Source organism: Pinus tabuliformis, chromosome 2_2 (genome assembly GCF_031772625.1).
Source record: "Pinus tabuliformis cultivar Carrire ecotype Pingquan chromosome 2_2, CPIR1, whole genome shotgun sequence".
NCBI classification, from domain to species: domain Eukaryota; kingdom Viridiplantae; phylum Streptophyta; class Pinopsida; order Pinales; family Pinaceae; genus Pinus; species Pinus tabuliformis.
The window spans coordinates 220,061,235-220,073,391 of NC_142300.1; the positions used below are offsets into that span (position 1 = coordinate 220,061,235).

The 12,157-nt window shown below is 35.6% G+C and overlaps 1 protein-coding gene across 3 annotated transcripts in view; it reads right to left on the reverse strand.

The window, feature by feature from the left end:
* Nucleotides 1-2,017: 2,017 nt before the first annotated feature.
* Nucleotides 2,018-12,157, reverse strand: part of LOC149192103 (lecithin-cholesterol acyltransferase-like 1) — a 58,625-nt gene continuing 48,485 nt past the window's right edge. For all 3 annotated transcript variants that reach the window (XM_089406310.1, XM_089406309.1, XM_089406308.1), the window contains one exon: nt 2,018-3,100. In XM_089406310.1, coding sequence (XP_089262436.1) covers nt 2,221-3,100 — 880 coding nt within the window. In that variant the 3' untranslated portion in view covers nt 2,018-2,220. The remainder of the gene's footprint in view (nt 3,101-12,157) is intronic.

A 12,157-nucleotide genomic window follows, 5' to 3' on the forward strand; every position in this document is an offset into this window, starting at 1 on the left:
TTTCTCCCGTCTATTGTGTGATAAAATAAATACATGCGAAATGCATCTATGTGGTTTGATTCGTAAGGCCTCATTAACAAACTACCATTTTGAATTCCTACCTAGTTTGCATTCTTTCTGCTTTTATAAATCGAACATATATTATATGTTTATGGAAATTTCTAGACTTTATAAACATACAAGTATTAATTCAACCTTTAAAATTATCACAACTTATCTCATATATATCTAATCGAAATTTAACATATGTGAGTGTGCCTTCTTCTATCCAATATTAACATTGCCTTGTGTTTATGCATTTCATGTACTTCTTTCTTGAACACTTGTTTATTGTGGTTTCAGTACTATGTTACAATATTCATGGAAGTAAGAAGACAATAATTGTAAACCACGACATAAGAGAGAAAAATATAATTTTTCAATAAAATGAATACTAATATACATAAAAACCACAATGTCTCACAATTATATATATATATATATATATATATATATAACAAAATCTAAACTTTTAACATTAAAAACTATTAAAATAAATATTATATTATAAATACATTTAATTCAAAAATATAATTTATATATTACAGTGTAAATAATTTCCTTAAAAAAATCTTATACAAAATGTATAAGATTCATGATAGAAATTCTTATAACATGTATACAAAATCTTATAAAAATTATAAGGTGTAGACAAAATTTAATAGAAAATATATTATAAATGTATTTCGTTTAAATAATTATTTTCTTTATAATAAATATGATGATGATATTAATTTAAGGTAATGGATTATTTGGAATTTTTAATTAATTAATTATTTTTTTGTTTAAAAGATATTTAGAAAAATGTTCCAAAATTAGTATAATTTTATTATTTAGAATGTGAGTAAGGTGTTTATTGATAAATACATTAAAATTATGATTTAATATGGGTATATACTTTAAGAGAAAGTACTTTTCATATTCAATTCTCTTGATGTCATAAATATGGTAAATTACTTTATCCAATAATGTTTTGGGAGTTGTTTAATACCCAACTTCACTATACACATCACAAGAGTTTATTCTTATTTTAGCAATGTTGTTTATCTTCTTTATGCCAATCAAAATAAAGATATATTTTACCACCTCCTTATAATATCTTAATTTCCTTTATCCTCTAATTCTTTAACTCACCAATTTATATGTAATAGCATCTAAATATTATCTGCAAAATGACTTCTTTACTTCCAAGCGATTTATTCAAGACTTAGCATCTTTATGCCATCCTAGCTTGAACCACATGTGGTTTCTACTAGAGTTTGAAGGAACCTCTTGTTATCCATATTATTTCTTGTGTTTTTGTACATCAAGTACTAAATCATTTCCATACTCTTAATGGAAGAGACTCATTTCTATAAAGAGGAAAGGATAAAGTATATTACTTTTAATTTAGATCATGGATTATAAAAATCTTTTGAATTTACTTAATCTTTTTCCAAAATTCTTTAAAAATATTGCATATCCAAATTTTACACCCATATAATAAATATAATAGAAACCTCAAAAACAAAGTTTTCACGTATATAACTAAAATTCCACTAATTTACATTTACTTTCAAAATCATATTTAAATAATTAACTTTCTACCCTATATCATTTTTCAATATTATAATTTCATTTAACTTACAATGAATATCAAATCCCTAATATTTATAAAATCACATTCTCCAAATTATTAATATTCACCCCTTCCCACACATTTTAAAATAGTGAAATCTTTTTCATTCTTAAAATAAAGCCAACCCAAACCATATACAAATCAAAACAGATCCCAAATATTTATAAAAAACGCATCCTCCACATTATTAATATTTACACAGCCTTCCCACACATTTTAAAATATTGACATCTTTTTCATTCTTAAAATAAAACCAAAGCAAACCATGTACGAATCAAAACAAAGTCCATCAAATGACACGTGCTAACTTATATGGAGCTCAAAGCAAATTTATATGTAACTTAATTCTATACACTTATATTAAATTTAAACTCACAAGCATACCTAAAAGACCATGTACAAATTTATACATGACACCTTAGCAAATAGCAAGTGTAATTTTAAGCCTGTCTTTCTCTCTTTACAAAATATCTTAGATTTTGAAATCACAGTCGCTTACGCACATACTACATAAGAATTAAAATATTTGGGTTCGAGTCCTTGGTCATTACCGCAAAGAATACTCAATTGTGTGAACTTGCCCTCAAAATCTCGTCCACAATCATTTTAATTGAAACATCATTGCTGAGAATGGCGTTATGTGTCATCTGAGGAATCATAACAAGCTTCACATGTTGACCTGGTATTGCAGTCCAATCTGTTATAACAGCTGTGAGGCTGCATAAGTTGACGGTTCCATCACCATCACCTTCAATAATTTCAGGCTGTTCATCGAACCCATGCTCTCCATAAATGAGAGTCTCGGGGGTCAAAATTCCTGAGCTGAATATTAATGTTACAGGCACCATTGGAGCCATTAGATGTTTCGTCAAAGGACGAATTCGAGACTGATAGGGAGCAATAGCTTTAGGAAAACCAATGTCCCTGAGAAACGGTGCTATATCTGAAGCTGAATAGTTTTTATGAGGGGTAACAACAAGAGTCCTATTTCCAAACACTTCGGGCACTGGTAAAAGCCATATGCTACTCTGAGAGGTCCTCTGTTGGCTTCTAATTCTTATGGGATTTACTAGAGGAATCCCCAAAGAATACCCAGATGAAAATGATCTCATGCTTTGCAATGTTCCTCCCCATGGTGTGGCAATGGGAATGAAGTGCTTGATGTATTTCTGCCGCCATGTCAGAGGTTGCTGATTCAGGAAATACAGAACCCACAATCCTCCTAAACTATGGGAAACAATAATGACTTGCTTGTCTCCATTCAACATGTAAGCCTTCTCAACTAGTTCTCTCAGGGCTTTCACAAATCTGCTACCAACCGAAAATAGTTTTTTGCCAGGACCATAACGGAAATCATAGGGTGCACCAAATAGAGATTTTCCATCAACGTACCCCATTTCCTCAATAGACATCACCAAGGATGACATATAGGCAGTAGCAGACCTACAAAACCAAACATATAAAAAATGTGGGAAAAAACGAGAAATGTGAGAAAAACACTGAACTAGTATTGAAATTTGACACATGCAATCATAGGTGAAATAATCAGAATGGGTAATTAGCAAGGTTCAGGCATTAAAATATACAAAAATATTTATTTTTATCAATTTTTAAATATAAACCAACATCAATATTAGATTAAAAGATGTAATATTAGATTACAGAGTCTGAAGAGCAAGGGACCATATCTGCTCTTTCCAGGATAAATATTTTAAGAAATGTCTGTAGTAAAATACCTACGCGGCCTTTTTTGTTAAATTTACCAGCTCGAAGGTCTTGAGGGAGTTCGCTGCCGCCCCGGTTATTTTCTTGGACTCTTTGAAGTAGAACTTAGAATCGGGGCAGAAATCAGATACTTTCATGATTCAGTGATTTTTAAAACAGTGAAGCAGATCTCGCAGCAGCTTTCAAAGGGAGACGCTGGCACAGAAGCAAAAAAATGCAGTTGAAATTTTCAGGGCATTTATGAGCACAGCAGCGTGGTGAGCAGTGTGGTCAGCAGTATGCGCTGAGCAGTGTGGGCCGCAGTGTGAGCAGCGAGCAATGAACAGTGAACAGTGTGAGAGCAGGGAGTTTTTATGCAGCAGAAGTATCGAGCAGTGAACAAGCAGCAACAAATGCATTCAAACATGACAAATGAACTAGAAATTTCAAAACATGTGGAGACAAATGATTTAGGACAAGTGAAAATTGCCTCATCCACCAAAGCTAGGAAGTGGGTTTGGGTCAATGCCAAACAATATTGGGGCATTTTAAAACGAAGAATAACCCATCTAAAATGAGAGCAAACAAAGAAGAAACGGTCTAAAAAGAAAAGTAATCAAGCCCTTCGCAAAAAGCACTCAATCAAGTCTCCTCCACAAGCACGTGACAACAAGAAGTCCAAAGGAAAAGTCATTGATGATTCTGCCTTATATAGTCCCACATCCACACCTCTCACCTAGTCATCTAATCTTTATGTGAAAGAATTGTTAAATGCAAAACAAAGGTTGGAGATTTTAGAAGCTAAAGCGCAGGAAAGAGATCATAAAATTCATATAATAATAACGGAGAACAAGGTGTTAGCAAAAAGCAATAAAATTTTAAAAGAACAAGTGGCATTGCTACATGAAGCTCTCTTGATAGGGAAGACAGAATGGCAACGCATGAAGGCGGATGTGCAAAACATAAAGAAATTTGTAGTGGAAAGTACAGAGGTGGTGAATGTGAAATCATCCCAGGACAAAGGAAAAATGATTGCCCAAATAAACAACCATGAAGAGAATGCAAGAGAATAAACAAAAGGAGATTCTCCCAAAGTTTCCAAAACTTGGGCTCAAGTTATTAGCAATTCTGCTAATAAGGAAGGAGAAACAAATATTCAAGTTGATGACATGCAAGATAGTGAAGGCAAGGAAAAACAAAATAGGGCAACAAACATAATTATTGAAGAGGTGAAAGACTATGGGAAAAATGAATGTACTCTTGACCTTGCAAGAGACTTCTTGAAAGACAATTTGCTATGGCAAGGACAAATATGCCAAGCATGGAGAGTGGGTAAGTTTAACGGGGAGAGAGCCAGGCCCATAAAAATCATTATGCCTAGCTTACGTGATAAATATATCATTCTAAGTAAGAAACATCTCTTGATGGGTTCTCGTTTTTTCCTAGAAGAAGATTTAACTGTAAAACAACAGGAAGAAAGAAGGGAGCAAATTTTAAAGGTTAGGGCAGTAAGAGATGAAGGAAAGAGAGCATGGATTTATAAAGGCAAAGCTGTGATAGCGTGATTTGGACCTCCTTCCAAAACAAAGCGGCCAGATGGTAATAAAGAAGAGGCAACAAACTCTTCAACAAGAAATCAGAAAGCAAGGTCCGTATGGGAAAACACGGACAAAGACTCAAATGTGAGTCTTGCATGTCAAAATAAATAGCAATCAAGTCATACCCAGGTTTCCTTAAGATTAGTTTGTTGGAACTGCAAACGTTACCCATAGAGATGAGGACCTGGGTTAGGGCCTATTGCGGAAAATAGAGACATAATTTGCCTCATAGAAACACATGAGCATGAAGGGTGCAAAACACCTTTGTTTGAAGGATACTGGAAGATGACAGTTGTGAACAAGGCAGTAGGGAATGGCAAAGGGCACAGGGGTATCATGGTTTTAGTAAGGGAGAAAGAAGGTCGTCTCATTCAGTTAGAAAAAGAAGACTCAAATAAGTAATTCATTTGGTTTAAAATATCAGAAAATGGAAACCACATCAGAATTGCAGCATGCTATTTTGCGCTGCATGTTTCAAAAATCTACAAAAGTAGAGGGCTTGACCACAAAGATCCATTTGCGGCTTTAAAAGCAGATATTGCAACATATTCGCAGCTAGTTGAAGTCCTTATAGTGGGGGATTTCAATGCTAGGACTGCAAGTGAGCAAGCCAACATTCTTTGTTGTAAAGATGATGTTGACCTTATTTGGCTTACAGAAGAAAGTAATCATCAGTGGGAAAGAATTTTAAAGGACAAGGGCTGCAATCTCTTTGGTGAACAATTGCTTACTCTATGTGGGGCCTTTGATTTAGTCATTTGTATTGGCTTGACTAGATGGGCAAAGTCCGGTAATTTCACTTGCAATACTTACAATGGAGCAAGTGTGGTATATTATGTAATTTGCTCGCATGGTTTGTGTGAGAAAATGGAAGAAGTTTTGGTTGGAGATCAACTGTGGGATTTGAAATCAGATCACAAGACAATTTATTTATGTTTCTCTTGGATTGGAAAGAAACAATTAGACTCAAAAATTCAGCATGTCCAACAAAATCTCCCACTGGGCAGAATTCTTTTGACCCCAAAAAATTGTAATACCTTCAAAATGACGTTAGAGAGGCTCTTCGAGAAGGAGAAAATTACAATTCACAGCATTCATAGTCATGAATTAACACATTTAATTCAATGCGCACTTGCAAAGTCCAAAAGAACAAAAATTAAGAAGTCTGAAACAAATTGCTTTCTGGTTAATGCTTGGTTTGACGAGGAATGCAAAAAGGCAAGGAGAATGTGGAAAGAGTTAAACAAGGATAACATAAAACTCAAATCTTACAAGCAGTTGCCAGTTATTAAACAAGAAAAATGTCGATTTCATGGTTTCAAGGAGGGAAGAACTAATCTTCCTTGGGAAAAATAATTCCAAATTATTTTGGAAGGAGCTCCAACCGAAAAAGATACAAATTGGAAATAATATTACAGCTTCTAAATGGTTTGACTATGCAAGACAACTCTATGAGCAGGTTCCCAAGGTTGACCCTCCCCCCTTGGTTAGCACTGACACTGAACTCTTCATGGTACAAGAGGTAGAGATTGGTATCAAGAAGTTGGGTGTTGGAAAAGCAAAAGACTTAGCTGAACTCCAAGCAGAATATCTAAAGTGGGGCTCAAAGATTTTTGCACCTCACATTACAAAAATTTTCAACAACATCATACAACAAGGGCTCCCCACAGATTGGACAACTAGTCTGGCAATACCTCTTTTCAAGAGCGGTGACGTCAATAATCCCTCCAATTATAGGACCATCATGATAAACCCTTTGTTTGCAAAGCTATTTGGAAGCATGCTAGAAAACAAAATTAGCAAGTGGGCAAAAGAAAGAGATAAGCGTGCTAAAGGGCAAGCAGGTTTTAGACCTAAACATTCCACAGTTCATCATTGCATAACTTTAAGGCACATCATTGAAAAAGTTTGGAAGAAAAAGGAAGAAATCTTTTGTTGCTTTGTTGATTTCAGAAAAGCGTTTGACTCAGTTCCTAGGGATAAACTTTGGCACAGAATGGAGGAACTTGGGGTTCCTAAAAATTTGAGAGCAGTTGTGCATCCGCTATATGAAGAGGTAAAAGTCAAAATTAGAACTTCAGCAGGCATTTCTGAAAGTTTTAGAAGCGATATCGGGGTCAAGCAAGGTTGCCCACTGTCTCCTACCCTTTTTGGTTTGTATATCGATAAGCTTGAGGAGTCGTTAAATTCGTAACGGGGTGATGGTATCTATTTGTGCAAGTTTGTTATAAGGTTTCTTTTGTATGCAGATGACCTTATTCTGATTGCTAAATCGGCTCTTGGTTTGCAAGAGCACCTACTATCCCTTAAGCATTTTTGTAGAAGTGTGGGGATGCAAGTCAATATTAGCGAAATGAAAGTAGTGGTCTTCTCTAAGAAAAGAAAACATAACCAACATAAGTTCTACTTTGAAGGCAACATTCTAGAAGAAGTTGCGGATTACAAATACCTCGGAATTGACTTCAACAAAAATCTAAGCTAGAATGGTTGTAGAAAGAAAAGAATTTTGGGGGGTTGGAAAGCATTTTGTGCTTTTCAAAATAGGTGTAGAGAGGCAAAGTTTTGGGACTGGAAAATCACTCAAACTCTTTTTGGGCTTCTAGTGATTCCGGTGATTCTCTATGGTTGTGAACTGTGAGCTAGCAGTACCTCCGATGTGCAGTGGAGACAAATTGAGAAAATTCAGAAGCATTTGATTGCAAACAAATTTAATATTAAAAGTGCAGTGCCTTATGATATCTTGTTAAGTGAAACAGGGGTTGCTCCTATTGAAGCAATTGCTATGGTGCAAGTCATAAGGTATTTAAAAAAAATTAGCAAATGGAAGAGGGTAGATGGCCAAAGGTTGTCTTTAATGATAGATTGTGCAAGAGAAAAAAACTTGGATGCAACAAAATAACAAATGGTTTAGTAAATGGGGTATTTGCTTGAACGCATGTCCCATAAACAACAAAGAGATAAAACCTTTTGTTATGGAAAAGTTCCACAAACATACTTGGGATAAGGAGCTAGAAAGAAAGAAAAATTACTATATTGAAGTGTTTAATCCCACTCATAATCATCAACCAAAAGCATACATAGAGGCCAATATCTCTTGGAGAGCCAAAATTCTTATTGCTTAGTTAAGGACTAATTCTCATCAACTCCGTTATGAAACAAGGCACTGGAAAAGGCCAAAGGAAGTGTGGGAGGAAAGGGTATGCATTTTTTGTTCTTCTGGAAAAGTGGAAACAGAAAAACATTTCATTTTAGAATGTGAGGCCTTCAAAGACAACAGGGAAAGTTATGCAGATATGTTGACAACTAGCTCTTTGGATAATCTATTTAGCGAGGGGTTTGTCGAGAAGTTGGGAGCATTTATTTTGAAGCTTCACAGAAAAAGGGCCGAATACATCAAGCAAATGAAGAAGAAATCTGTCCCATATGCTATCTTTAGCCTCGTGGACATTAAAATAATTTCTTTCTTTTTTCTTTCTAACTGCCAAATGATACATCAAAGTCCACACTAAACCTAAAGGACACAAAATTGAATAACCAATACAAAATGGCATCAAATATATAAAATATTTACCTCGTCACAATCAAACATCGGCAAACATAATCTAGCAGCGAGCTAGTTATTCGCTCTTCCCCTTTACCCAAAAAGGTAAGGGCTCATTTGCCATTAGAGAGCCCTACAGCATTAGTCTAATGATCATTGGTGGATGCCTGAGTATGAACCTATGTATACGTTGGTGACTAAGTTGCAGAAAATGCATAGTTTGGCCACATATCAGCTCCTGAAATGCCTAGAACAATGCCTTGGAAATGTCACCAATTGTATTGTACAATGTTGCTAAATCTGGAAACCCCATACACTACGGCGCGTGGCATTTCATCCATTTCCAATGACATTTGGGCAATGTTGTGGAAGCTCCCAGGCTAACCTAAGTGCTCAAGAAGGGTGTGGCACCCATAGGAAAATATCGCTCTGTCCATGACAATGACCTTTTAAGACAAAAGAAAGAGAGGGGGTTAAACTTAGAGGACTTTGTGACCTTGGTAATTAATGGTAATATTAAATTCTTAAAGTAAAAGTTGGCATTCCCCTTTTTCTTGAATTTTTAGCTTATTGTTTCAGGATGTTTGAGAGTGTCTCCAATCTCATTGGACTTCCTACGTAGAAAGTATAATTTCATATCCCATTCAAAATTCGACTAACTTTGCAATTTCAAGATTTTGGATTTTGCAGGATTGCATTGTTTCCACTAGATTCTTTTAGGATTTTGGCTTTGCAGGATTGCAGTGTTTCCACTGGATTCTTTTAGGATTTTGGATTTGCGGGATTGCAATGTCTCCACAGGATTCTATCATGTATGAGGGCATGGGATTGGCATTAGTCAAGAACACCAAGCTATGGGATTTTGCATCATGTAATCATCTATGAGAGTTAATATGGACATGGGTCTCCCTCTAAAATGTCAGTTTTGCATATCATTCTTGTTTTCTCGCTTATTTTCATGCAAGATAATGTGATATTTAAAAAAAAGCAGCAGTATATTTTTATTTTTTTATTTTTTATTAACTGTGTTTCTCCTACATCCCCATTATGGGGGGGGCATGTTTTAAAGCATTCCCTTTTCAGAAACTTGTACATGTTTCCATGTTTCATGCAACTTAGGCTGGTGATGAGGCTGTCTCATAAGTCTCCTTGGTCCCAATGTCCTACTAGACCAACTCCTTCAACAGGGGAGGGTCAGATCCTCACCTGCCCCATGCACATGCTTGGGTTGCTCCTCTAGCTCTAACCAAAAAATAGGCCTTTCAAACTCCACCCTCCAATCAATCAAGATGTCAATGTTTTCTAAGGAATTGTTGTCCATGACAAGGGGGTGATCAATCTACTTCACCCATAGCCAGAAATTATAGTGGGCATACACCAAATCCGGCTAGTGTTGATACTTAACTTGCAAGAGGGTGTCATAATAAATTTAATGAATCTTACCTCTCGAAGGACATGACAGAAGTTAGAGGGTCATAAGTTATTAAAATCATAATTGTTAACATGTTGTGCCTTTGTATGTATTTTTCCAATTACACTTTAATTGCACTCACAGTCTGAAGTGCCACAACTGGTTAAGCATACAAATGCCAAATTTCTATAAATTTAATGTTTTTCCACAATAATTTCTCCAATAGATATCTGAAAAAAAGAAAAAGAAAAAAGAGAGAAAAGAACTTGAATTGCATTTCAATCCAGTAAAATGCAAACACAAGTGATAAAACAAATAGAAGTTGTAACAAAAATTCAAAGTTAGGATTGCTTACTTGGCATTAAAGTATTCCCTTTTTAGATAGCACATTCAAAGCCAAATAGTCCAGTGGCATTCCTATACAACCCCATCTCTCTATTAATATCATGTAGTCATTTGCAAGGGGTACCATACTCTGAAGACATTTATCAAACCCTACCACGAAATTGCCATTGAAATTTAAATTTACACAAGGAAGAAAAGGTGGGGTTGAGGACAAGTGTTGCTACTTGAATGTGATGATGGAATGTCCCATTCCATTTGTTATCTCCTAGAGCATCACTTGTTTGTCAAATCCATCATCCTAGGGTATCTTTTCTCATAGAGAGATTTCATAGCTTCTTTGGCCATAAACATGGCCTCACACAAGATCTATACAAGCATGGCTATTGCACTAGAATAATTCATCGCAATTGAGCTTACAAGTTTCTATAAAATCTCTATTATGCAATGCTTACGTATTGTTATAAGTTAATATTACAAGTGCAGTGCACAAATGACTAAGATAAAATGATAACATAATAAAAGAAGCTAAAACAACAAATTTCACACCATCCACACATTGAACACAAGTTGTACCCTAGGAAACCCAATAACAAAAAACCCAGCCATAAGGTGATGACTATGGCTGGCTCTTTTCTTCTCAACTGTCAAATAAAATTACAAAGAAAGATGGACATACTATGGAGTTACAATAGATACTAGGACCTGAAAGTTTGCTATAGGGTCTTTTACTTCCTTTGCTCTACTCAAAGTATTCCATTGCTTTGCTCATCTATGGAACAACAAATCAATACAAAAGAAACAAAACCCCTTCCTCTCCTAGAAGCCCAATGTTTAACATGTTTTGATAGTTGTCCAGGGTTAGTTTTAGTGTTTTGGCATGCCTAGACTCCTAGTTAGGGTTAAGGTTTTGGACCATGTTACCGCTCAATCTAGCAGGGGTCCTAGGTGGGGTTCCAAAGGGACTACTACTAGACCTAGTGACAACAATGGGACAAGGACCCACTGTCACCTCAGTCGATGTTCCCTGCTCTTTACAAAATTTCACCGATGGGAGGAGTCTCGGTATAAGGAAATCCCTAGGAATGATGATTCAATGATAAGATGGGTAGATATTTCAAGGGCCCATTCACAAGAGAGACTCAAATAATAGGGCTTGCTGGCTTTAGAAGCAAAGTGAAGGGTTCTCTAAGAAAGGCTCAAGGGATGACCTCGGGCTTAGGAATATTCAAAAATGATGAATGCCTAAGATCAAAAGTTCCAAAATCCCTCACTTGTGATTTATGCGTTTATACTAGGGTTCCAAGTGAGGCAAGGATGGCTCATTCAATAGAAAGATTCAATTAAAGTGTGAGCTTTGGGAGAAGCTAGGGTGACTTTCCACGAAAAGTCCCTTGAGAGAAATACTATAAGAGACCAAGAGTTGAGACATATACCATGGTAAAGGCTCATCCATTGATCACCTATAGTTAAGAGAAAAGGTTTTGAATGATGAACTACAAAGTGTAGACCTTCAAGAGATCCCCAAGTCAAAGCAGCTTCAAGGTTTCCCTCTTGGTTGGATAGCTAGGGCATCAATTTATTTGAAACTCCACTGTGGGAATTTGTTCAAAACTGGAGGATACCCAGAGGAGACATAAATGAAGAAACTTGTTTGGATGAAATCTTAAAATTCCTCCCTAAAATTTCGCACCAAGCCCTAGAAAATATCCTTATCCTTATGGACGAAGAAAAGAGGAAGAAAAGAGGTTAAAGACTAATATTTTGTTTAGTTAATTTGATCACCAAGGATTTAGGACTAGTGCCTGGCTATTGAGAGGATTGGAGTCAAAATGCTCAAGATTTAGGAACTTTGCTGTAATATTCCTAATGGAAATATTAAGTGATAACAGTGGTGAAATCAT